Source organism: Corythoichthys intestinalis, chromosome 12, assembly GCF_030265065.1.
Source record: "Corythoichthys intestinalis isolate RoL2023-P3 chromosome 12, ASM3026506v1, whole genome shotgun sequence".
NCBI lineage: Eukaryota > Metazoa > Chordata > Actinopteri > Syngnathiformes > Syngnathidae > Corythoichthys > Corythoichthys intestinalis.
In genome coordinates this window covers 26,607,430-26,631,769 of record NC_080406.1, presented here as the reverse complement: position 1 = coordinate 26,631,769, position 24,340 = coordinate 26,607,430, and the positions used below count along the sequence as shown (strand labels likewise).

At 37.5% G+C, this 24,340-nt stretch overlaps 2 protein-coding genes across 2 annotated transcripts; one reads left to right on the top strand and one right to left on the bottom strand.

The window, feature by feature from the left end:
• The first annotated feature begins 16 nt into the window (after window positions 1-16).
• Window positions 17-22,526, top strand: slc15a1a (solute carrier family 15 member 1a). The gene is made up of 23 exons (XM_057852578.1): window positions 17-108; window positions 177-214; window positions 6,599-6,686; window positions 6,766-6,907; window positions 8,819-8,938; window positions 9,027-9,126; window positions 12,549-12,639; window positions 14,285-14,368; window positions 16,371-16,453; window positions 16,550-16,636; window positions 16,733-16,822; window positions 17,217-17,261; window positions 17,339-17,371; window positions 17,436-17,524; window positions 19,455-19,536; window positions 19,649-19,768; window positions 19,974-20,120; window positions 20,200-20,246; window positions 21,211-21,318; window positions 21,408-21,519; window positions 21,596-21,733; window positions 21,883-21,990; window positions 22,086-22,526. Exons 1-23 carry the CDS (start codon window positions 102-104, stop codon window positions 22,314-22,316), a joined length of 2,190 nt encoding a protein of 729 aa, XP_057708561.1. The 5' UTR covers window positions 17-101; the 3' UTR covers window positions 22,317-22,526.
• On the bottom strand, window positions 3,010-4,210 carry sdhaf3 (succinate dehydrogenase complex assembly factor 3). Its single transcript, XM_057852579.1, has 2 exons — window positions 4,042-4,210; window positions 3,010-3,605 (listed from the first exon to the last, which is right to left on the bottom strand). Exon 2 carries the CDS (start codon window positions 3,592-3,594, stop codon window positions 3,223-3,225), a length of 372 nt encoding a protein of 123 aa, XP_057708562.1. The 5' UTR covers window positions 3,595-3,605; window positions 4,042-4,210; the 3' UTR covers window positions 3,010-3,222.
• Window positions 22,527-24,340: the final 1,814 nt, after the last annotated feature.

The window sequence follows — 24,340 nt, the reverse complement described above, 5'->3', positions numbered from 1 at the left end:
TAGGAGGATGTCTGAATGTCTAGTAAGCAGTATCAAGGAGGAAACATTGTGGTAGCTTCAAGTGTTAATGGTCCTCTGATTGAAAGCAGCTTGTTGACATAATGGCAGGTAAGTTTTGTTTAATCCACTTTATTTCACATAGGAATCTGAATATGCCTACATGTTTTTAATCACAGATTTTAAGGAGCCAAAGAAAGGAAAGACCAGAGGACAGGTAAACCTTTTTTGGCTACTCATGTTTCCATGCTTTGCTGTTGTAACTAAGCTATAGATGCTATGTATAATATACAGTGCTGGCCAAAAGTATTGGCACCCCTGCAATTCTGTCAGATAATGCTCAATTTTTCTCAGAAAATGATTGCAATTACAAATGCTTTGGTATTGATATCTTCATTTATTTTGCTTGCAATGAAAAAGCACATAAAAGAATGAGAAAAAATAAATAAATCTTTATAAGTTTACACAAAACTCAAAATTTGGCAGGACAAATGTATTGGCACCCTGAGCCTAATATTTGGTAGCACAACCTTTTGACAAAATAACTGCGAACAACCGCTTCTGGTATCCATCATTGAGTTTCTTACAATGCTCTGCTGGAATTTTAGACCATTCTTCTTTGACCAACTGCTCCAGGTCTCAGAGATTTGAAGGGTGCATTCTCCAAATGGCCATTTTCATATCTCTTTACATGTGTTTTATGGGATTCAAGTCTCGACTCATTGCTAGATACTTTAAAGGGTCTCCAGTGCTTTCTCTCAAACCATTTTGTAGTGCTTTTTGAAGTGTGTTTTGGGCATAGGCGCAGTTTGACTTTGGGACAGGGGGTGGCACAACATTTTGATGACCAAGAAACGCAGTGTCAGCAATAAAATTAACTTGCAAGAATATAATAATAAATTGACAATGAGCGTTTTTTGTTTCCCATCATTCTTGAGGGGAATTCTAAATCAGGCTGCTTAGGCAATACTTTTCGCCAAGATCGTCATCCATTGAATATAGTACGCCCCAGTCAAAAATTATATCCCCTGGGCAGAGCAATATGGAAGTACATTTGTGTCTTTGTAATTCAATCAAAAAAATGTTGCTTCAATCAAAATATGTATTTTCATCCCCCAAAAAAGTCGCTTCAATTAAAAAAAAAGTGTTTGAATGCAAAAATACATTTGAAACAAAAAAACAAAAAAAAGCATGTGAAAGCTATTTTTTTGTGTTTGTTTTTGATTGAAGCAACTTTTTCTGATTGAAGTAATGTTGATTTGTGATTTGTGCCACATTTTGGCTGGGACATTTTTGTCTTTATTATTCAGGCAAAAAATTTGTTGCTTCAAAAAAATAAAAATAAAAAAAATCACTTCAATCAAAAAAGAAAAAATTCAATCATAAAAGTTTATGAATGTGAAAAAAATATTTGAGATTGAAAAATTTGCATTTGAGCACTTAATTTTTCATTGAAAAAGTAGGTGCATGCTGATCTTTGACCTGCCTTTGATTGAAGAAATCCTTTTTGTGTTTGGGCCATATGGGTAGGACATTTGTGTCTAAATCATTCAATCCCCAAAAAAGTTGCTTCAATCAAAAAAAAAAAAAACATTTGAAATATAAAATTGCCCTCCCCTAATTTAAAAAAAAAAATTATATGCAAAGTAAATGACCGTCTAAGTTGCTAGTCACATGATCTTTTCAAAAAATAATTTTCACCCATTATAATTTTTTTGTTGTTGTTGTTCATTTCATTCATTTTTGTTGTAGTTTTATTGCTTTACAACTTTTATAATATAGGAAAGACAATTACATGCAATGACACTTTTCAGCCACCAGGGGGAGCCTGGCCCCCCCTTAAAATCCGCTTATGGTTTTGGGTCATTGTCCTGCTCGAAGACCCATGACCTCTGAGGGACAAACAGCTTTCTCACACTGGGCCCTACATTATGCTGCAAAATTTGCTGGAAGTCTTCAGACTTCATAATGCCATGCACACGGTCAAGCAGTCCAGTGCCAGAGACAGCAAAGCAACCCCAAAACATCAGGGAACCTCCACCATGTTTGACTGTGGGGACCGTGTTCTTTTCTTTGAAGGCCTTGTTTCTTGTAAACTCTTAATGTTGATACTTTTCCCAAAAAGCTCTACATTTGTCTCATCTGACCAGAGAACATTTTTCCAAAACGTTTTTGGCTTTTGTATGTCCCTGGATCAGAAGTGGGGTCTTCCTGGATATCCTACCATAGAGTCCCTTTTCATTCAGACGCCGACAGATTTTACCGGTTGACACTGTTGTGCCCTTGGACTGCAGGACAGCTTGAACTTATTTATTTATTCATCTTTGTTGCTTCATTTGCTGCTTCTGATTGTGTATCATATTGCCTCTGCAAAGCCCTTTGAGACCTTGTTGTGATTTAGGGCTATACAAATAAAATTGAACTTGTTTGGATGTTAGCCGAAGTTCTTTATCCACCATCCGCATCTTTCGTTGAAATCTCGCGTCAATTTTTCTTTTCCATCCACATCTAGGGAGGTTAGCCACAGTGCCATGGGCTTCACTTATTGATGACACTGCACGCAGTAAACACAGCAACATTCAGGTCTTTGGAGATGGACTTGTAGCCTTGAGATAACCCACGCTTCCACACAATTTTGCTTCTCAAGTCCTCAGACAGTTCGTTGGTCTTCTTTTCTCCATGCTCAGTGTGGTACACACAACGACACAGGACTGAGGTTGAGTCAACTTTAATCTATTTTAACTGGCTGCAAGTGTAATTTAGTTATTGCCACCACCTGTTATGTGCCACACGTAAGTAACTGGTGCTGTTAATTACACAAATTAGAGAAGCATCACACGATTTTTGAAAGGGTGCCAATACTTTGGTCCAGCCCATTTTTGGAGTATTGTGTAAAATGACAATGATTCCCCCCCCCCCCCCCCCCCCCCCAATTCTCTTTTTACTGGGAGAAATCGAGCATTAGCTGACAGAATTGCAGGAGTGCCAATACTTTTGCCCAGCACTGTATATGCATATAGCCATATAAAAAGCAATAGCTATAGACTCACTTCCCTAAGAGCTTGAAATTTATTATACATTAACAAAGTGAACCATACACTTCAGTATTCATGAGACAATTTAAAACAAGAGTCAAGTTATTGTGAGGTAGGGTGTGGAGCACCATTTTCAAAGGCAGAACAAATGCATTTGATTTTCTTATGTACATTAATTTGATTCCTCTATTCATTTAGTCTCCTCCTGAATATTAAACTGTCTGTTGGGCTTGGTGGATTCAAGCAGGAGTTCATACAGTTGGCCAATCTGTTCATCTTGGAAGTCTTTCAGTTTTTCCTCCGGCATGTTGAGCCCGAATTTCACAGAAGCGTTTTTTTCCTTCACTGATTCCAGAACCTGGGACTGCAGAGTGTCTTTGTAGTTCTCCCATTCCCTCATGAAGCTCTTGGCTTCTTCGGGCGAAGCGTTCTTGTGTCTTCTGAACTCGTCTTTCACATAGTTGTCGCCAAGGGCTCTCAAATGTATCGGCATGAACCGATGGAGCACGAGAATCCTTTTGTACAATGAACAAACTTTGGAGACATGGGCACTGGTAGACATGGCTGATAAGTCTGAGAAACAAGGGAAAGGCATTTAATAACAAATGTACAAGTGTATTATGAACTTATTTAATGCCTTTGACAGCCAGAAGCATCAAATGTATTTGATCTGTGATGGCTGGCATTGAATGTTTATGTTCCAGCACCATTGACTGCCATAGACGTCCAATACATTTTGACTGGAGAGGGTTGACAGCGATCGGACGACCAGTCAAATGGTAGCCAATTAGTCAACTTATTTAAGTAACAAGCCGTTAGAAGAGCGGGGCGGTTGTTGATGTGTTTCCTAAATTTGAGTTATCGCAAGTAGTACTGTGTTTAAGTTACTGTCTGGTCAATGTAAAAACTGCTCATATTTAAAGCAACTCTAGTTGGTTCGTCTATCACCGTCAAGGGTAGCCAATGAGTTAATGCAGAAAACCGTAAGATATGTTAAAAGGATAGTTACCTAACACGTCCTTTATCCAGGATTGTGTACTGCTGACATTGCTTCTTCTCACCCGGAAGCGTCAGATCTCGCGATACCTTACATACACAGCACTACAGTATCCGGTAAGGCACTTTAACCTAACAAACGTGAATCTTGCACGTTGTTTTGAAAACTTTCCTGCATTAGAAAAAAAACATTATTCGGTTGATGAGAATGTTGTAAAACTATGCCAATATTTTCCAAAGACGTTTGGTTCAACTAATGCGACATTAATGTTAGCCTACTTGTAGCTTTAGGATATCAGATATCGTAAAGCTAGATGTCAAATACGCGCTGTTAGCCAACGGTAAGGAGCATCGTCTATGTAGCCCTTTTTCGTCGGGGGAAATTGATAACTTTAAGTCAAAGGAGAGTGTCCTTTGAGTAGTGTACAGTACAGTGTATCTATTTTAATATTCGACCGATTTTCAAAAGAAAATAACTTTTGTATTATTATTTCGCCACCCAGATTGTATCATAGCAATGTTAATACGCCTTGTCATGAATTAACCAGTTTGTGAAGCCGTCAAATATTCTGCGAGGAGAGTCCTGTACAGTATTTTATTAGCCCCCGATGCAAGATGGCTGCTAGCCAAGGATTCAGCCTGTAGGTTTGGCATCTAGCCTAATAGTTTTGATATTTATGCCCCTTTCGCCACAGATAGCAAACACAGCAAATTCGTTTGGCGGCATTTAAATAGAAACTCTTCCGGTTTGAGGAATGTCAGCCAAAAATTCTCAAAACATTTTCACAACAGACCATTGTGAAAAGAAGATAAAAACACTACGTGAGTCAAAACAAACTCATGCCGTCACAGCAGGTACAAGTACTCCACCTGCTGTACAATTGTGTGAACAACATTACAGGAAGGATATTATCAAGCCACTTTGCTGATTCCACTTAAAGCAACACTAGGTAACTTTTCAACCTTTATAAAATATTTTCGGAACATTTGTGATACTATGTCAGCTGATAACTAGTTGAATGACACCTCTTTTATATCTTCGGGGGTCCGTATCGCTTTCACCAGCACTAATTAACATTGAGGAGGGTGGCAGGAACCCTGCCTCACAAAAAAAAAAAAAAACACACAAATGTGTTTACTGCTTTACCGCATACGTCACTTTCCCCCCTTTCTCCATTATAAAGACAATAGTCGATATGAACGCTTTCGCGCGAATTCTGCATAGATGGCAGAGCAACAAAAGACACAAAAAGTTATGTCAGAGGAGGGAAAGAACGGAGGCTACCAGGATATACAGAATAAACATTGGCCCGGCTTTCACTCCGCTGGCATGATGCCCCCCACCCCTCAACCGAACTCGTCAGCACTGACAAGTTCGGGTAGGGTGTGGTGGGGTTAGCCACACTAAGCCACACGGTTGCTAACCGTCATATGCTATTGTTTAGCCACAACTGGGTTTGTTACCTTATTATTATTTTTCATTCTTCAAACATCCGCTGGAAACAGAAATGTTGTTTGATCCATCTGCAGGCAGCTGGGAGATTGATTTTTGATTGCTTGATGATTATATGACACTGTGCGGGCGTGTGCTGGTCCTCATGGGAAACACAGTCTTCCTTAAGGCAAAACACTCCCGCTTTTGACCACCAGTGTCATTTACATGCAATATTCTATGTGCAATACTTCCTTACGTGCAATATTAACGTGCAATATTCAATGCCTTCACTGTCAAACTGCTGCTACTTCACTTCTATTCACACATATTTTATGTGCAATACTTACGTGCAATATTAACGTGCAATATTCAATGCCTTCACTGTCAAACTACTGCTACTTCACTTCGATTATTTACACTGTCTAAACATAGGACTATCTCATACACATTTTATATTTATATTTATTTAGATTTTATACTTTTATACTTGCAAGTCACTTTTGAGATTTTAACTTATCCTGCACTGTAAAGGGAGATGCGCCACAATTTCGTTGTACAACTGTATAATGAAAATAAAGGGCTTTTCTATTCTATTCTTAAATAGACCAAAACGGAAAAGTAACCAACTGTTGCTTTAAAATTCGTCTTGGGGAGGACACTAACTAAAACTTTTCAGGAGATGTCATTTTTCAGTACTTGATTATTATTTGCTGTGTCGACCGTAAATTGGAAATGGCACATTTTGCCTAGCCCCTTTTCTCTCGTTGTTAATTTTATTTATTTATTTATAAATTGCTAAATTTAGGTGCAGCATTAATGGCAGAAAATAATCATTTGATGACGATAATTATTTCTAACAAAGAATCTTTTTTTCTTGCATTGCAAGGTATTCTGAATGCAAATGTATCAGTGAGTACAGTTCAGTTGGATTTAATATCTAAGAACAATTTGTCTTCAAATGTTAACATGGGTAATCATTGGTTTATGTGCAGTGAAGAGTCAAAAATATTTTTTTCAGCGAAAATTCTAAAAAGTTATAGACGATGCCTTTGCAACAGGAAGAGTAGGAAAACAGAAAAAAACGCCTGAGGGTTTAGAATAGATGCATGTGATGGTTCCTTCTGTTTTTTTACAGGACGTCACAGTTTGTGGCTACCCGCTCAGCATATTTTTCATTGTGGTAAATGAGTTCTGCGAGAGATTCTCCTACTATGGCATGCGCGGTGAGCATACATTTAGCATTTTAGCCATAGTTCATTATACTTTGGGGAAATTGTTTAAACTTTGCCTACTTGTTCTCAGCTGTCCTGGTACTGTACTTTAAGTACTTCCTGCTCTGGGACGATGATACGGCCACGTCCATCTACCACACTTTTGTCGCTATGTGTTACCTCACCCCTATTCTGGGGGCCGTTGTGGCTGACTCCTGGCTGGGGAAATTTAAGTGAGTGGCTGCATTGAGTGCGGGTTAATCACACGTAGCACATCATGGCTTTTAAGTCAAGACATAATCAGTAGTAGATAATTATAAGTAGTAGTTATGCTCACAAGATGATGGACCTCAGTGATAATAAGATTTTCTGTCAATTTTGCTGATTTACTTTTTGGTTTAAAACACTCAGATTTACATTCAATGTTGGCAGATTTATGGAACTAATTTTTGTTGTTGTTGTTTAAATCATTTTGGTTTTTGTATGGTGCACCACAATATCATAATCCTTGGAATCCCTGGGGGAAAAACATGCATCAGCAATAAAAACTCACATTTATCAATTCTGGAGCAAACATGGGTAAAAATCTGCATAATAGAAGACAACAATTTTTTTCAAAGCACAGTTTGGGCCACATCAAAACTTGATAAAGTTATTCTAAATTCTGTACTGTAAATTTAGGACTTTAAATTACTACTTTTTTCCACCCACTTTGGATACACTTTATAGTCCAGTGTGGCTTATTTGTGAATTTTATACGTCTTTTTTTTTCACACATCTTTTGTCTTTTGATATAAATATCCACATAGCATAAAGTGGACGTAGTCCAGTGTGTTTTATTCACAGAGGTGGGTAGAGTAGCCAAAAAATTTATTCAAGTAAGAGTAGCGTTACTTCAAAATAATATTATTCAAGTAAAAGTAGTCATCCAAAAAATGTACTTAAGTACAACTAAAAAGTATCCAGTGAAAAGAATACTCAAGTAATGTGTAACATTGTGAATAACTGCTTTATTATTATTATTTTTTTAAATGATGGTATTTTTTTTCTCTCAGCACAAAGTTATCTATATGAACTGTTGTTATAATGATACTGTACAATAACCCATTACAGGAATACAAAAAAAAAGTCATTGAGTCATTGGGGAGAAAAAAAAGACAGAAATGAAGCATTGTTCATCCAATGAGCATGAGTGCCCTCGAGTGGAGAAAATAGTTACTAGTTTGAATAGTGAATACTTCCTTCATAGTTACTATTATGAAATTAAAAGGATAATTTCTCTGGTTTTCCATGGTCAATCGGTTCCAGAATAAAAACTGGGAGGGAGGTTTAAATCCGCGCTTTTGATTCATGTTGAGGGCAGCGCTCTATGTCAAATACTTATTTTTTTACGGTGCTTCAAAGACGCCACATGATTGAATACGCTGGCGTGATCGGAGAACTGCAAGCTTGCATCGGATTGGTGTAATGGAGTAATGTGATTATTGTTGCGACATCTCATTGGTAAAATTGGTAGAGCTACTCTTACATCACTGGCAAAAAAAATAATAGTAATACGTAGAATAAAGAGGAAAAATGTACTAATGTACTAATAGTAGTTACGAATATAATATATAATAATAATACTTATAATACTAATGTACTAATGTAAATCTACGCTTGTGTAGCCCAAAGTAGCGGAGTAAGGGCATGTTTTTTCTTCACAAATCTACTCAAGTAAAAGTAAAAAGTATGCCTTAGTAAATCTACTCTTAGAAGTACATTTTCTCAAAAAGTTACTCAAGTAAATGTAACGGAGTACATGTAAGGCGCTACTACACACCTCTGTTTATACTAGTATATGAACAAATATAATTTTCTTGGAATATTTGGTGGTTGCAGTTGATAGTCATGTGTGGTTTATAGTCTGAAAATTACCAGAATTCTAATTTCCAATTTGCCATTTGATTACAATATTTTTTAACGGTCGTTCCTATAACTTGAAACAATAATAAACAACCTGTATATTGAAAAGAACTATTATATTTTTGTAAGTTTCAGTATTGTAGTCCCTTTGTTTATTGCTTACTGTTTGGAAATTCTTTGGAATTCTTTGTACTGTTACAAAAAAAGAATTTTTTTGTGTTTTTACCTGCTTCCCCCAGGACGATCATCTACTTGTCCATTGTCTACGCACTGGGTCAGGTGGCCATGGCTGTCAGTGCAATCCACGACATTACGGACGCCAACAAAGATGGGACGCCCGACGACCTTACCTTCCACGTGTGGGTTTCTTTGCGAGTGTAAACACTCTTGAAATATATAATTTAACAGCCTGTTTTTACAGTATGCCATGCTTTTGTTCATATCCAGTGTAATGTCAATGGTGGGTCTCTTCCTCATTGCTTTGGGCACTGGTGGCATCAAACCATGCGTAGCTGCCTTTGGTGGGGACCAGTTCAGTGACCACCAGGTGAGAAGTAACTAATAGGAATCAAAGCATAGCTCGTAATAAGTAGTGGGATATGATGTCAGAAATGGAAGCCGAGTATTCAGTAATTTTTTTTACTGACAGTTTTGAAGGATTCCTGTACCTACTGTATTTGTGTCCAAAACCTGTTTGAGTATTAGCATTATGTCTGTGAACTTTGCCTAATATTGTATTAAGCGTTTGTAGTTAGTAAAAGTACTGCTCTAGGGTGGCCAACTCCCTAATAAAACAATAAGGGACACCTCATTGGTAGAGCCGGCCGGCCCCATAACCGTCACCCTTGAGTTATTTATTTTCTCTGTGAAAAGTGATTTTTTTTTTCATAATAAACTTGTGCAGCACAACACACCTACTGTTCACCAAAGTTGACGGTGTTCTCTGTCCCGTCAGCGACATGGTGTGTTCAGGTACAGCACGCAAAACACGTCCGCCATATCAGAACCCGATTCGTTACATTATTACAGGAATTATTATTATTATTATTTTATGATTCCAGTTTTAATTAATAATTCATTTGTTTTGCTATGTGTAATTGCCATTTGTAATAGTACTAGCAGTATTATTAAGGATTTAGTGTAGGTTTTCGGGCTGTGGAACAAATTAATTAAATCATACTGTATTCTTATGGGAAAATCCTGCTCGACATACGACCATTTCAACTTACAAACACGGTCCTGGAACGAATTATCTTTGTATGTAGAGGCACCACTGTAATTATAAGGTTATAATAATTTTACCCAAACCTGAATTAATTAGGTAAATATCTGTGTTATATAAGCACATGGAAAAACAATATCAGCAATGTGTTTTTAATACAAAAAATACGAAAATAAAATTGACATCTGTCCTGCTGAATTTAAAACTGTATGTACAGTGGGGTAAATAAGTATTTCGTCAACCACCAATTATGCAAGTTCTCCTACTTGAAAATATTAGAGAGGCCTGTAATTGTCAACATGGGTAAACCTCAACCATGAGAGACAGAATGTGTGTGTGTGTGTGTGGGGGGGGGGGGGGGGGGGGACAGAAAATCACATTGTTTGATTTTTAAAGAATTTATTTCCAAATTAGAGTGGAAAATAAGTATTTGGTCACCTACGAACAAGCAAGATTTCTGGCTGTCAAAGAGGTCTAACTTCTTCTAATGAGGTCTAACGAGGTCTAACGAGGCTCCACTCGTTAGCTGTATTAATGGCACCTGTTTTAACTCATTATCGGTATAAAAGACACCTGTCCACAACTCAGTCAGTCACACTCCAAACTCCACTATGGCCAAGACCAAAGAGCTGTCGAAGGACACCAGAGACAAAATTGTAGACCTGCACCAGGCTGGGAAGATTGAATCTGCAATTGGTAAAACGCTTGGTGTAAAGAAATCAACTGTTGGAGCAATTATTAGAAAATGGAAGACATACAAGACCACTGATAATCTCCCTCGATCTGGGGCTCCATGCAAGATCTCACCCCGTGGCGTCAAATGACAACAAGAACGGTGAGCAAAAATCCCAGAACCACACAGGGGGACCTAGTGAATAACCTACAGAGAGCTGGAACCACAGTAACAAAGGCTACTATCAGTAAAACAATGCGCCGCCAGGGACTCAAATCCTGCACTGCCAGACGTGTCCCCCTGCTGAAGCCAGTACACGTCCAGGCCCGTCTGCGGTTCGCTAAAGAGCATTTGGATGATCCAGAAGAGTACTGGGAGAATGTGTTATGGTCAGATGAAACCAAAATAGAACTTTTTGGTAGAAACACAGGTTCTCGTGTTTGGAGGAGAAAGAATACTGAATTGCATCCGAAGAACACCGTACCCACTGTGAAGCATGGGGGTGGAAACATCATGCTTTGGGGCTGTTTTTCTACAAAGGGACCAGGACAACTGATCTGTGTAAAGGAAAGAATGAATGGGGCCATGTATCGAGAGATTTTGAGTGAAAATCTCCTTCCATCAGCAAGGGCATTGAAGATGAGACGTGGGTGGGGGTTTCATCATGACAATGATCCCAAACACACAGCCAGGGCAACAAAGGAGTGGCTTCGTAAGAAGCATTTCAAGGTTCTGGAGTGGCCTAGCCAGTCTCCAGATCTCAACCCCATAGAAAATCTCTGGAGGGAGTTGAAAGTCCAAGTTGCCCAACGACAGCCCCAAAACATCCCTGCTGTAGAGGAGATCTGCATGGAGGAATGGGCCAAAATACCAGCAACAGTGTGTGAAAAGCTTATAAAGAGTTACAGAAAACGTTTGGCCTGCGTTATTGCCAACAAAGGGTACATAACAAAGTATTGAGATGAACTTTTGGTATTGACCAAATACTTATTTTTCACCGTGATTTGCATTTTTTTTTTTTTAATCAAATAATGTGATTTTCTTTTTTCTTCCCCCACATTCTGTATCTCATGGTTGAGGTTCACCCATGTTGACAATTAAAGGCTTCTCTAATATTTTCAAGTGGGAGAACTTGCACAATTAGTGGTTGACTACATACTTATTTGCCCCACTGTATAACTTAACTCTTAAGGTCCTGAGCCTTTGTGTGTAGGTGTGTATGGGTGTTCAGCCATTTTTTAAAAATGCTTTTTAAAAAAGTGTTAACATAAACTCTAAACCTTTTTTTTAAACACTTTAGGTGCGTTCAAAGACCCCTCAGCAATAACATTTTCATAAATGATCACTCCAGATATAATGCGGAAATACAAATGAAATTTACAGAACACAAAAAAATAATACAATCAGCGAAAATAAAGTACACAGAGAAGAACAAGAAAACAAATTAGCATTATTTGAACATGCTTTTTACTCAAACTTAACCTAAAATCTCTTAGCTCTCACACTTTTATGTTGTCTTCCGTTATCATCATGGCGAGCAACAGTACCTCGACCAATGAGATGAGTGGGATTTTGTGGTGTCATTGTTCCGTCAGCTCATTGGTCAAAAAGCAGCAAAGGCAAGGGAATGTGCTTCCCTGCATATTCTATTAAAGCACCATAACAGTATTCGTTCTACAACTCTTCTAACACTATTTTAGAGTTTCATGATAATACGGGATCAAGTGTGTCCCTTGAAAGCTTAATACGGGACGCGTACTCTTTTTTTCATGATAAGAGATGATTGTTTTTCAAGGGATCGTTAGCAACCCTAGTCATAACAATGACTTGTGACAGTTAAATAAAAACCATGTTAACGCTAACGCAAACAACATTAGAGGGTGTTCTGGCTGGAACGCCTTTATTTGCAGACCAGTAAAGTTGGTCATGGTGGTTCCATTGCACCCTCAGGGCAACCATCATGAAAGCTTCAATTATTTACCTAATTACACAAAACCTCAATCACCATGCAAATTTCAAGAAGTCTGTTTGAAAGAAGAATATTTGTTGAATTTGGTCCTATACTTTTGTGCAGGAGAAGCAGAGAAGAACTTTTTTCTCCGTGTTTTACCTGTGCATCAATGGAGGCAGCCTCTTGTCAACCATAATCACTCCCATTCTTAGAGGTAAGAGAAAGCTGGCCACATGTGAAGAAGGCGTGGGAACCTCTGGGTACCTCACGATATGATACGATTTGTTATACAAGGCTCGGGATAACGATGATCGACAAAAATAATCGATTTATGGGTCAGGAAATCATTCTAGAATATTCTACAAAACAACTAATAAACAAAAAGCAATATATTTTCATCCTTCTGCTGTGAATTAGAATTAGTTTATCACTAGTAGACGTCCAATCCGTTTGGACCAGGAGGGTCAGAGAAGGATCCCTCATACATGGCAACGAGTTCATTGTAGGGCATTTCACGTCATTTCCTGTTGATTTTAGGTCACTTTCTTTTAGTTTTGTCATTTACGGGTCACTTCCTGTTGATTTGGGGGCATTTACAGCCCACTTCCTGTTGATTTTGGGTTACTGAAAAGGAAGTGTCTCAAGAATATCCCCAAAAGAATAGGAAGTGACACAAAATCAACAGGAACTAACTTGTAAATACCTTAAAATAAACAGAAAGTGGCCTGGAAATGACCACAAAAGAGTGCCTGTGAATGCTCTGGTTTTAGTGTCATTGACGGCTAGGAGTGGGAACCTCTTGGTACCTCACGATACGATATGATTTGCGATACAAAGCGATAATAATAACGATGATCTGACGATATGGCGATACAACGATTATCAATACATTGGTCAGGAAATCATTCTTGGATATTCTACAAACAACAAATAAACAGAAAAACAAGCTTCTGCTGTGAATTGAAAAAGTTTATCACTTGTTGATGTCCAATCCGTTTGAAGTTCAAACGGATTGAATGTCTATGGCTGTCAGTGGCAGCCAATGCCAGGCAATGAGGTAATTTTGGGCCATTTAAGGTCATTTACCTGTTGATTTTCAGTTACTTCCTGTTCATTTTGGGGTAGTTTATGGGTCACTTCCTGTCTGTTTTGAGTTACAGAACAGAAAGTGACCTTGGAATCACCCAAATGAATAGGCAGTGACTCAAACTCAACGCGAAATGACCTGTAAATGCCCTGAAAATCGGACAGAATGACTGTGAATGGTCAGATTTCGAAAGAACGAACGTTCCCAGTCTAAATGGATTGGGCGTCGTGCACCGTAAATGCAGCCTTAGAGTTAACTGAAACACTATTATGGTGGAAGATTTTGGTAGCAACTTGTTGGTTCCTATTTATTTATTTTTTTTGGACATTGACACCTTTTTAAAACGATATTTCGATTCTTGGCAGGAGCATATCGATAACCTTTTGGGATGCAAAGTATCACGATATATTACCATTTCGATATTTTGTCACACCCCTGTAATGACGGTGCTAGACGTCCAATCCAATCCAAATGAATTGGATGTCAAGCGCCATCAGTGGCAGCCAGTGAGCTAACGTAGATGCTATTCTAATGGAAGATTTTGTTAGGGACCTGTTGGTTCATCTTTTTTTTAAACAGTGACACCTAAAGTAGCTCTCACGCGGCAAATGTAGTTGCATTGAATCAGTTCAATAGAGACAGTTACCATTTTTAAATGTGGTCGATGCGGTCAGTATTTGTCTTTCAAACACTTCTAATCCATTAATTTAAAACAATCATATGAAAAACCATTGTTTTATTATTTTGCTTTGTATTTGTTTGCATGCTGCAGCTCAGGAATGTGGCATCCACACCAAGCAGAGTTGCTATCCCCTTGCATTTGGAGTCCCTGCTGCTTTGATGGTGATAGCACTGGGTATGTACAGTGGATCGCAGGTGTCAAACTCAAGTCAGATCTGGCCCACCACATCATTTTGTGTGGCTTGTCAAAGTAAATCATGTAAATCGACGTGTTCTTTTTTTTTTTTTTTTTTTTTTTTGATGAAGGGTTTGAATTTGAAATAAAAATTCTGTTGTCATCATTGAAATAGCTTGGACTACAAAAGTCATGAAAATCTAGGTTTTATATTTTTAGATTAAAGCAACACTAGGTAACCTTTCAGTTTTGGTCAATTTTAGCGTTTCCCATGAGTGCCAGTGCACACTCGCACAATGTTGTAAAATCATGATCTCCCTGTCGCCTGCAGATAGATTAAACGACATTTCTGTTTACAGCAGCTATGTGAAGGATGAATAGTAATAAGGTAATGAATCCAGTTGTGGCTAAACAATAGCATACAGTATGATGGTTAGCAACCGTGTGGCTAAATATCGACTTCTATCTTTATCTTTTAAAAAATCAGTCAGGAAGCTGCAGCTAGTACAGAATGCTGCAGCCAGAGTCCTCACAAATACAAGGAAACTGGACCACATTACACCGGTTTTGAAATCGTTACACTGGCTTCCAGTGAGTCAAAGGATAGACTATAAAATACGACTGCTCATCTACAAAACACTTAATGGCCTTGGACCAAAATACATGCTTGATTTGTCAGATTCCTATGAAACATCTAGACACCTAAGGTCGTCTGGAACCGGTCTCCTGTATGTTCCAAGAACAAGAACCAAGCAGGGTGAGGCAGCATTTAGTTATTATGCTCCTCACCTCTGGAACAAGTTACCTGAAGGTCTGAAGTATGCTCAAACTGTTATCTCCTTAAATCAGGGCTAAAAACGCTTTTGTTTAGCACTGCATAACCATAACTGTCTAAATATTTCATTCTACTTGCTTTCTAATCTTATCTCCATTGCTGATTTCAATTATTAGCAGGAGTAGTAGTATTTGTTTTATTTTTTATTTTTTTATTCTATTCGTGATTAAATGCAATTTTTATGGATAATTTTATTTCCTATTTCGATTGTCTTTTTATTACGTTCTATTGATTTTAATGTGATTTTTATGATCTTCATGTAATGTAAAGTACTTTTAATTGCCTTGTGTTGAATTGTGCTATATAAATAAATTTGCCTTGCCTTGCCCTTATAATGAATGGAAGTGGAAGTGGCGTATGCCGTAAAGCAGTCAGCACATTTGTAGTTTTTTGTGTGGCAGGGTTCCTGCCAACCTTCTCAAAATTAATTATTGCTGGTGAAAGCGGTACAGACACCCGAAAACATATAAAAAAGGTGTCATTCATCTAGTTGTCAGTCAACATATGATCACAAATGTTATGAAAATATCTTATAAAGGTTGAAGTTACCTAGTGTTGCTTTAGGTGAAAATGTATTGTTTCTTTCCCCCTTTTTTTAAATTAATAAACAAATTTTTAAAAAAGATATTTACTGTTTTATTTCCTTTTTTTGTTAAAAATGTAAGTAAGAAAGGAACAATAAAAAAGAGGTTTTAGATATTAATAAAAAACAAAATATTTTTCGAAAAGTATTTTTATAGTTTTTTATTTAAAAAAAAAAAAAAACTATATAATCAATTAGTATTAGTTAAATAATAAAATTCACATTTAAAAGAAAATGACAATTTTATTGCAAGGTTATATTATAATATTTCTATTACAAGGTTAAAAAAAATTCACGTCAAGAATATCTATTAAAAGTTAACCGACTATCAAAATAGTTGTAGATTCTTTTGATTGTTGATTAGTTGTCGATCAATGGCAGCCTTAGTTGGCAGATGGGCCTCCGAAGGAAACTGTAAATACAGTTTTGCCCGTTACAAAAATGAGTTTGACACTCTTGCTGTTATATCTTACTTAACAATGAATAACAACAATGCCTGTTGTTTTTCATGAATTATCATAATGGTATTGCATGCCAGTTGTAAAACAATTTTGGTTAATAACGGTTAACGTGTCCTCAACCAGTGGTGTTCATCGTCGGCAGCGGCATGTACTACAAAGCAGAACCGCAAGGGAACATCATGATGGATGTGTTTAGCTGCATCGGCGTAAGTCTGTTTTATTTTTCTCTCTCCACTATTTGGTTTATTGTTCTTCTTTAAGTCTCCATAACTTTTTCTTTTCTTTTTGTTATCCGCTGTCAGTTTGCCATTGAAAACCGCTACAGGCACCGAAGCAGCATATACCCCAAAAGGCAGCACTGGATGGACTGGGCAGAGGAAAAGTATGATGTAAGCTTACTGGAACACTATCTGCAAATGAGTGATTAATATGACATTCTTAACAGGAGTGTTTAATTCTATTCTGTGATTTCTTTTCCCCTTTAGAAACTACTAATTGCTCAAATCAAAATGGTGCTGAAGGTTCTCTTCTTGTACATTCCACTTCCTATGTTCTGGACTCTGTTTGACCAGAAGGTATTTTACTGAAAACACCTCTTCAACACATTTTGTGCATATTTATTGTATTGCAAGTTGTTTCTTTGAAATATTTTTTTAATTTTGCACTTCTAAAATGAATACAGTAGTGACAAAATTAAATACAATGTAAGGATTCAATCATTTCTAAGCCACTTTTTTTTTTTTTTGCTTCAATTCAATTAGTATTGCTCTTGATCTTCTGGTTTGTGTGCCTTGGACAACTGAGGCCCAGCAAAACCACTGTTGTTGCTTTAAATACACAAATTGTATTCATCTTTGTTTTATGTTCAGTTAGACAGTAAACGTGTGTAGGCCATGTTCAAAATTCTCATTTCTGCACAGCTTAGACTGCAATAATTGCCTTCCCAAAACTTCTCATCTTGTCATTCAGGGTTCCAGGTGGACTTTGCAGGCCACTACTATGGATGGAAACTTTGTAAGTTTCATACTTGAGTACAACGTCAAATGCAGAGGCAATACACAAGTCCACTATTAAGATGATTATGTTTGCAGGGCACTCTCGTCATCCAGCCTGATCAGATGCAGGTAGGATTAATTCAGTTATTGTGTTTGTTGCAATGGCCTTACTCACAGTGTGTGATTTTATAAGACTGTCAACCCGGTCCTGATCTTGACCCTGGTTCCCATCATGGACAGCGTCATCTACCCTCTCATCAAAAAATGTGGCCTGAACTTCACGTAAGTAACACTAGAGGGTAGCTGACAGACCTGCTCGACCTTTTCTTGTTACCGTATTTTTCAGACTGTTAGGCGCATTTAAAACCCTTTTTTTACCCCCAAAAAAGCTAATAGTGCCCCTTATAATTCAGTGTGCCTTATGCGTGAATTGTGGCTATGTTTAATGACCACAAACTTATATTCTTGGAGCATTACTGCAATGTACTGCTTCAGTAAAGTGCTCAAAACACACTTTCATCAGTCATCAAATCTATAAATACAGCAAATAAATAACTAAATAACACAATAATGTGGCTTATCTATAAAAAAATTAACTGGTTCCAGTGTTGTTTTTGGCAGCCCTTTTTGTCTTAGTCTTTTGGTCGATTATTAGTCATCAAAGTTTAGTCGTCTCAAAATGTGTTTTTGTCAAGTTTTTGTTGACGAAAAATCAAGACTAATTTCGTCGAGTTTTAGTCGACGTTTACTAAAAATGCTTCGTTTGTAAAATTACAAAATATCACTCTAAAAATAAATAAATAAATGTTTCCAACTATTTGGAATGAACATTGACAGACGAGCACATATTGTAGCGTCTATCTCCAAGGACAACGCCAACTTGGTGATAAAAGACACTCAGCAAAAAACAGTAAATTATTTTCAATTACCGTAATTTTCGTACTATAAGGCGCACCTGACCATGAGCCGCAACCCACCAAATTTGACGCGAAAACGACATTTGTTTATAGAAAAGCCACACTGGAGTATAAGCTGCAGCTTTCCTCATTGTATTATGGGATCTTTACGCCAAAAGATATAACCCGGGACCACTTTATTTGACAGCGGCATCATACGACTGTGATAAGACCAAATGAACCACAATGAACCTTAGTAGCAATTGGCTGCAAAGCGTCATTGCTTCAAGAAGCTTCATTTGGCCATCACTGCTCCCTTGGGAGAGACAGTCAACCACTGCTGCCACCTGCTGTCAACACTGTTGTTGTCCAACATGCTTCCTAGCATGCATAGCAGCACTAAAGATGTAAATAACAATCAAAATTCACGTTTTTTGCAAATTATTTTTTCAGTTATTGTTCCAGTTGTTTCATTAATTGCTAGTTACATTATTTGGTGACACATTATTTGACAGTGACGCCATAAGACTGTCATTTGACAATCATAATTATGGCATGACAGTGTCATGAGCATTAATGAATGCTTATAACAGATGTCATTAATGTTATCCGACAAATTATCTCACTTTTGAATGGATGTGAAAGATCCATCCTGGACATATATGGAGTTAGTGTTAAATAGTATTACCTATTAATCCAAATAAATCAACAAATAAGCCGCACTGGACTATAAGCCACATGATTCAAAATAAAGCAAAAAAGTAGTGGCTTATTGTCCGAAAATTACGGTAATTATACCCACCTGGGCACCACAAACTAAGTAAAAATAAGTTTATGAGGATGCTCACTGTTAGCATTAGCCTAACACAAATGCTATGCTAAAGGCTAAAGCAACATTGCATATACTCTTTAGCCAAGAAAACAAATCTTACCGTGTGTGCAAGCCTGCATAAAGACTGGAGACGACACACCGGTGAGTCAGGAAGGGGCGGGGAGCGCAGTACGTCAAGAGTTTCACAACCAGACACTGCTACGATGCAAGCTAACTACGCATAAAATGGCACACATTATGAACATGTGACGGAATCTGTTACGCATTTTCGTCTCGTTTCATCAGATGAAAACACATTTTAGCTTGTCATCGTCATCAAAAAAGTGTTCGTTAAGGAAATATTTTTGTTGTCGTCATCGTTGACGAAAAAAACACTGACTGGTTCATTTATGGTGCACATTATTATCCGGTGCGCTTTATATTCCGAAAAAGACGGTAACATTCTACTTATTAAAAAAATAATGGAACATATTTGTTTCAATAGGCCTCTAAAAAGAATGACCGTGGGGATGTTCCTCGCAGCGATGGCCTTTGTCTGCGCTGCTCTGGTTCAGGTTGAAATCGACGTAAGTGGATGAGGAAATATTGCATGTTGGGACAAAAGCAGCACAACAACAAAAAATAAACTTTACTTTGTTCCTTTCTCTCTCTCTTTCTTTTTTTTTTCATTTTTTTCAGAAAACACTGCCCACCTTCCCATCAGCCTCTCAGAGCCAGTTAAAATTATTAAACATGGGTGCTCAGCCACTCAGAGTCAGACTGCCTGACAATGTTCAGCTGGATGTTTTACCAAATCAGGTATTTTTTAATCTTATAATTTAGTAATAATTTAATTTAGTAATACCATTTAAGTATTTGAATCCTGGTAACAATTTGCACAGTGGTTTAATCAAGTAGCGTCGTAAAATTTTTGATGATAACTTTGTGCACTTTGTGAAAAAGGGTAATCGCTTCTTGCATCTTTAATGTAAATATCACATTTGTGTGTGCCTGTGTGTTACAGGCCAGTGATGACTACTTGACGTTTGGAGAGGAAGAAATCAGTGTGGCTGTGGAGAGCCCCATAGGAGTGACAAGAACATTTTCGTTGACCAAGGGAGAACGACAGACACTTCTGCTTCCCTCAGTCGTCTCCCAAGAGTGGCAGCTGGTGAGCTCAATACAATATGAATAAATAAAGATGCTTGTTTGGCAAAGCAAATTAGCATTTACTGTGTCCTTCCTCTCAGACTCGGGATCTGAAGACTAAACCGCAGCAAGGAAATAACGAAATCAGGTAAATTACATTTGTTATTATGTCCGTATACAGCAGGGGTGTCTAACCATTGTCCAGTTTTTATTGGACTGCAGCAAATCATGAAAAGAAAAAGATGAATACGTCCTACAGCATTATAGTAAATACAGCCTACATTAAATTGCACTTCTTAGATCCAACGCTAGATGGAGCTTGTCACTTCAAGAGTGCCTCTCCATTAGTTTAGGGGGGTCAAAACCTGATATGTTGAAATTAATATAGAAAACTAGAATTTCAGTTTTTTTTTTTGTTTTTGTTTTTTTACGTAAATAAATGTATATAAATATATTGGGGAAACAAATGTATTTTTCTCGACATTTTTTATTTTTTGCTGTCGCTGGACAGTTTTTCTCTTTGTTCCAAACTTTGTTTCAGTAGTATAAATCTAAATACAGTATATACTGTATATTGCAGTATCCTAATACCTCTGGTTTATTTTGTTGCTTGTAGCCCTTAACCCATTCACTGCCATTGACATTTATAGACATTAAATACATTTTAACTGGGTAAGTTTGCATTGAGTGATCATGTTTCACTGCCATAGACGGTAATAAGACATCCAGTCCAATTTGACTGGCAATCGAAGTCAAAATGAATTGGATGTGTATCGCCCGTTAATGGCAGCCAATGAGTTAATAATACTTAAAACTAAATACATTTACATTATGTTTACAAATACAAATGACAATTTTACCAGATTTTGTTTCTCTAGTTAACAAATGAAAGTGGGAGGATTTTAAGTTGGCCCTTGAATTCTTTAATATTCTGGCCGTCAGAGAAAAAAGTTTTGACACCCCTGATTTACAGTATCTATCCATTTTGTAAAGTGGATTTATATTTGTGATTGATTATCATCATGTATTCAAGAATAAACCGACCGATTTCAACAACTAAAATATGCTTCATTGCTGATTTTGTTCCCAAAATGTAATTTGTCTTATTTCAGATTTATAAACGGAATGTTAAAAGCAGTGAATGTGTCCATTGCTGGAGCAGATGCCACTTTACTGGAGCCGGAATTCTATTCCAACTATTCCAAAATCAAAAATGGAATGTAAGTATATTAAAACAACCTCCATTGTGGACAAAAACAACAACAATAGTAATGCACCTAACATTCTAACATGATTTTCCATTTACTAGTACCACATTCACCTTAACCAGTGAATCAGAGTCATGTGAATACAGCAAAGATTTTGGGTTTGGAAGTTCATATACTTTCCTAATTCACAGCACCTTCAAGTTTGGACCTTCTGTGAGTTTGATGCATGTATTGTTATGAAATGCGCTCATTTTTTCAGCATTTTACACTTTAATTTTTTTTCTGTTAGTGTCACGAGTCAATTAGTGCCGTAGAAGACATCAAGCCCAACTCTGTTCACATGGCCCTGCAGATCCCACAGTACTTCTTCATCACTGCAGGCGAAGTCATGTTTTCTGTCACAGGTCTAGAGTTCTCTTACTCTCAGGTAAACACATACTGTATTGTACAGTGCGTTCATGTCTCTCAGTTTATTACTGTTACTGATCGCGGTCTGTATAAATTGTTTTTTCTGTCACTTTTTGTAGTTCTTCTGTAAGATATTTTTCATGGCTCCCTTTTATTTTTATCTTCAAGGCGCCAAGTAACATGAAGGCAGTGCTGCAAGCGGGCTGGTTGCTTACTGTCGCTATCGGCAACTTCATTGTTTTGATCGTGGCCGAGCTTGCCAAGATTCCCGAACAGGTTAAAAAAAAAAAAGGAAAAAAACATTACATAACAACAATGTTGTTTCTCTGCACCGTATAGTGAGTTTGATGTGTTTCCTCTGTTTTTTAAAGTGGGCCGAATACGTCCTGTTCGCTTCGCTCCTGATCGCCGTGTGTTTCATCTTCTCCATCATGGCGTACTTCTACACCTACATAGACCCCACGGAAATTGAAGCCCAATTCAAAAAGAATACAGATGACAATGACAAGGATGATAAAGGCCTAAAACAGAAAATGGACGTTATGAGAGACTCTTTTGAGAGTGACGATGAGAAAGATGAAAGGAAACAAACTCAAATGTGAAAAAAAAAAAACTGGCACTGATCAATGCTTGTGTGTATACGCGTGTGTGTGTACTATATTTCACTGGACAGATGAAATTGTTGTAAACAGCTTTTGAGGCAGTTGTGCCTTTTCCTACAATATATCCAGTACATTACATACTTTAAGATTGAAAAAACAAACGCTCTTATTTTCCATTTAGGATACCTTGTTGTACTTTTATAGTCCGCCTTGATTTTGTAACATAATAAATCATTTTGGTGAATATTGTGTGATTTATAATGTGCATAGGGATTGTGTACAGTGGTATGAAAATGTATCTGAAGCTTTTGGAATTTCTCACATTTCTGCATAAAATCACCATGAAATGTTATCTGGTCGTTGTCAAAATCACACAGATGTAAAAACAGTGTCTGCTTTAACTAAAACACCCAAACATTTATAGGTTTTCATATTTTAGCATTTTAGCATGCAAACAATGACAGACGGGGGAAAAATAAGTAAGTGAACCATCACATTTAATATTTTGTGGCCCCCACCCCCCTTTGGCATCAATAACAGACGCTTCCTGAAGCTGCAGATCGGTCTGGCACATCGATCAGGAGTAATCTTGGGACATTCCTCTCTACAAAACTGCTGTAGTTCAGTCAGATTCCTGGGATGTCTGGCATTAATCACTGTCTTTAGGTCATGCCACAACATCTCAATGGTGTTCAAGTCTGGAATTTCACCTGCCCACTCCAGAACGTGAATTTTGTTCTGAAAGCATTCTGAAGTTGATTTATTTCTGCGTTTTGGATCATTGTCTTGTTGCAGCATCCATCCTCTTTTTAGCTTCAACTGTCTGACAGACGACCTCAGGTTTTCCTGCAAAATATCCTGATAAACTTTTTAATTCATTCTTCCATTAATGATTGCAAGTTGTCCAGGCTCAGAGGTAGCAAAACAGTCCCAAATCATGATGCTCCCTCCACCATGCTTGACAGTGGGGATGAGGTGTTGATGTTGGTGAGCTGTTCCATTTTTTTTCCCCCACACATGACGTTGTGTGTTACTCCCAAACAATTCTTGTTTCATCAATCCACAAAATATTTTGCTAAAACTTGTGTGGAGTGTCCAAGTGCCTTTTTGCGAACATTAAATGAGCAACAATGTATTTTTAGACAGCAGTGGCTTCCTCCGTGGAGTCCTCCCAAGAAAACCATTCTTGACCATGACTTTACATATAGTTGATGTATGCACAGAGATATTGGACTGTGCCAGTAATTTCTGTAAGTCTTTAGCAGACACTCTAGGGTTCTTTTTTATCTGACTATTTTGCGCTGAACTCTTGGCGTCATCGTTGGTGGACGGCCACTCCTTGGGAGAGAAGCAACAATGCCAAACTCTCTCCAGTTGTAGACAACGACACAATGTTGATTGATCAACATCCACACTTTTAGAGATGGTTTTGCATTGTTTCCCAGCTTTATACAAATCAGCAATCCTTGATCACAGGTCTTCAGACAGATATTTTTTACCCGAACGATGATGCAGATCAGACAATGCTTCTCTTCAAGACAATTCTTACCAGGTGTGTGTTTTATAGTGTGCAGGGCAGCTTTAAACTACTCATCAGTGATTGGGCACACACATGACTTTAATTGTTTGGTAAAATTGGTTTCAATTGCTCTTTAAGTCTCCTTATGCAGAGGGTTCACTTCCTTATTTTTCCCCCTTCTGTCATTGTTTGCATGCTATCCTCATTAAAATATGAAAACCTATAAATGTTTGGGTGGTTGGTTTTAGTTAAAGCAGACACTGTTTTTACATCTCTGTGATTTTGCCAAAGATCAGACCACATATGATGGTGATTTTATGCAGAAATGTGAGAAATTCCAAAAGGTTCAGATACTTTTTCATACCACTGTAATATTTTGTTATTTAAGTTTCCTCAAAGGTTAAACGGAAGTCCCGTTCAACAAAATTACCATATCAAGAATGAATGAAGCTCATCTCAGCAAAGCGCCTAAGTAATATAAAAGTATTCTTTGGCCTTTTTTTTC

Excerpts from the sequence above, each read along its gene's own strand:
- sdhaf3 (XM_057852579.1), bottom strand. The coding sequence starts at position 3,594 with ATGTCTACCAGTGCCCATGTCTCCAAAGTTTGTTCATTGTACAAAAGG.
- slc15a1a (XM_057852578.1), top strand. Across the intron at positions 12,640-14,284 it reads AATCACTCCCATTCTTAGAG|CTCAGGAATGTGGCATCCAC; the intron begins GTAAGAGAAAGC and ends TGCATGCTGCAG. Across the intron at positions 17,372-17,435 it reads TCCAGCCTGATCAGATGCAG|ACTGTCAACCCGGTCCTGAT; the intron begins GTAGGATTAATT and ends TGATTTTATAAG.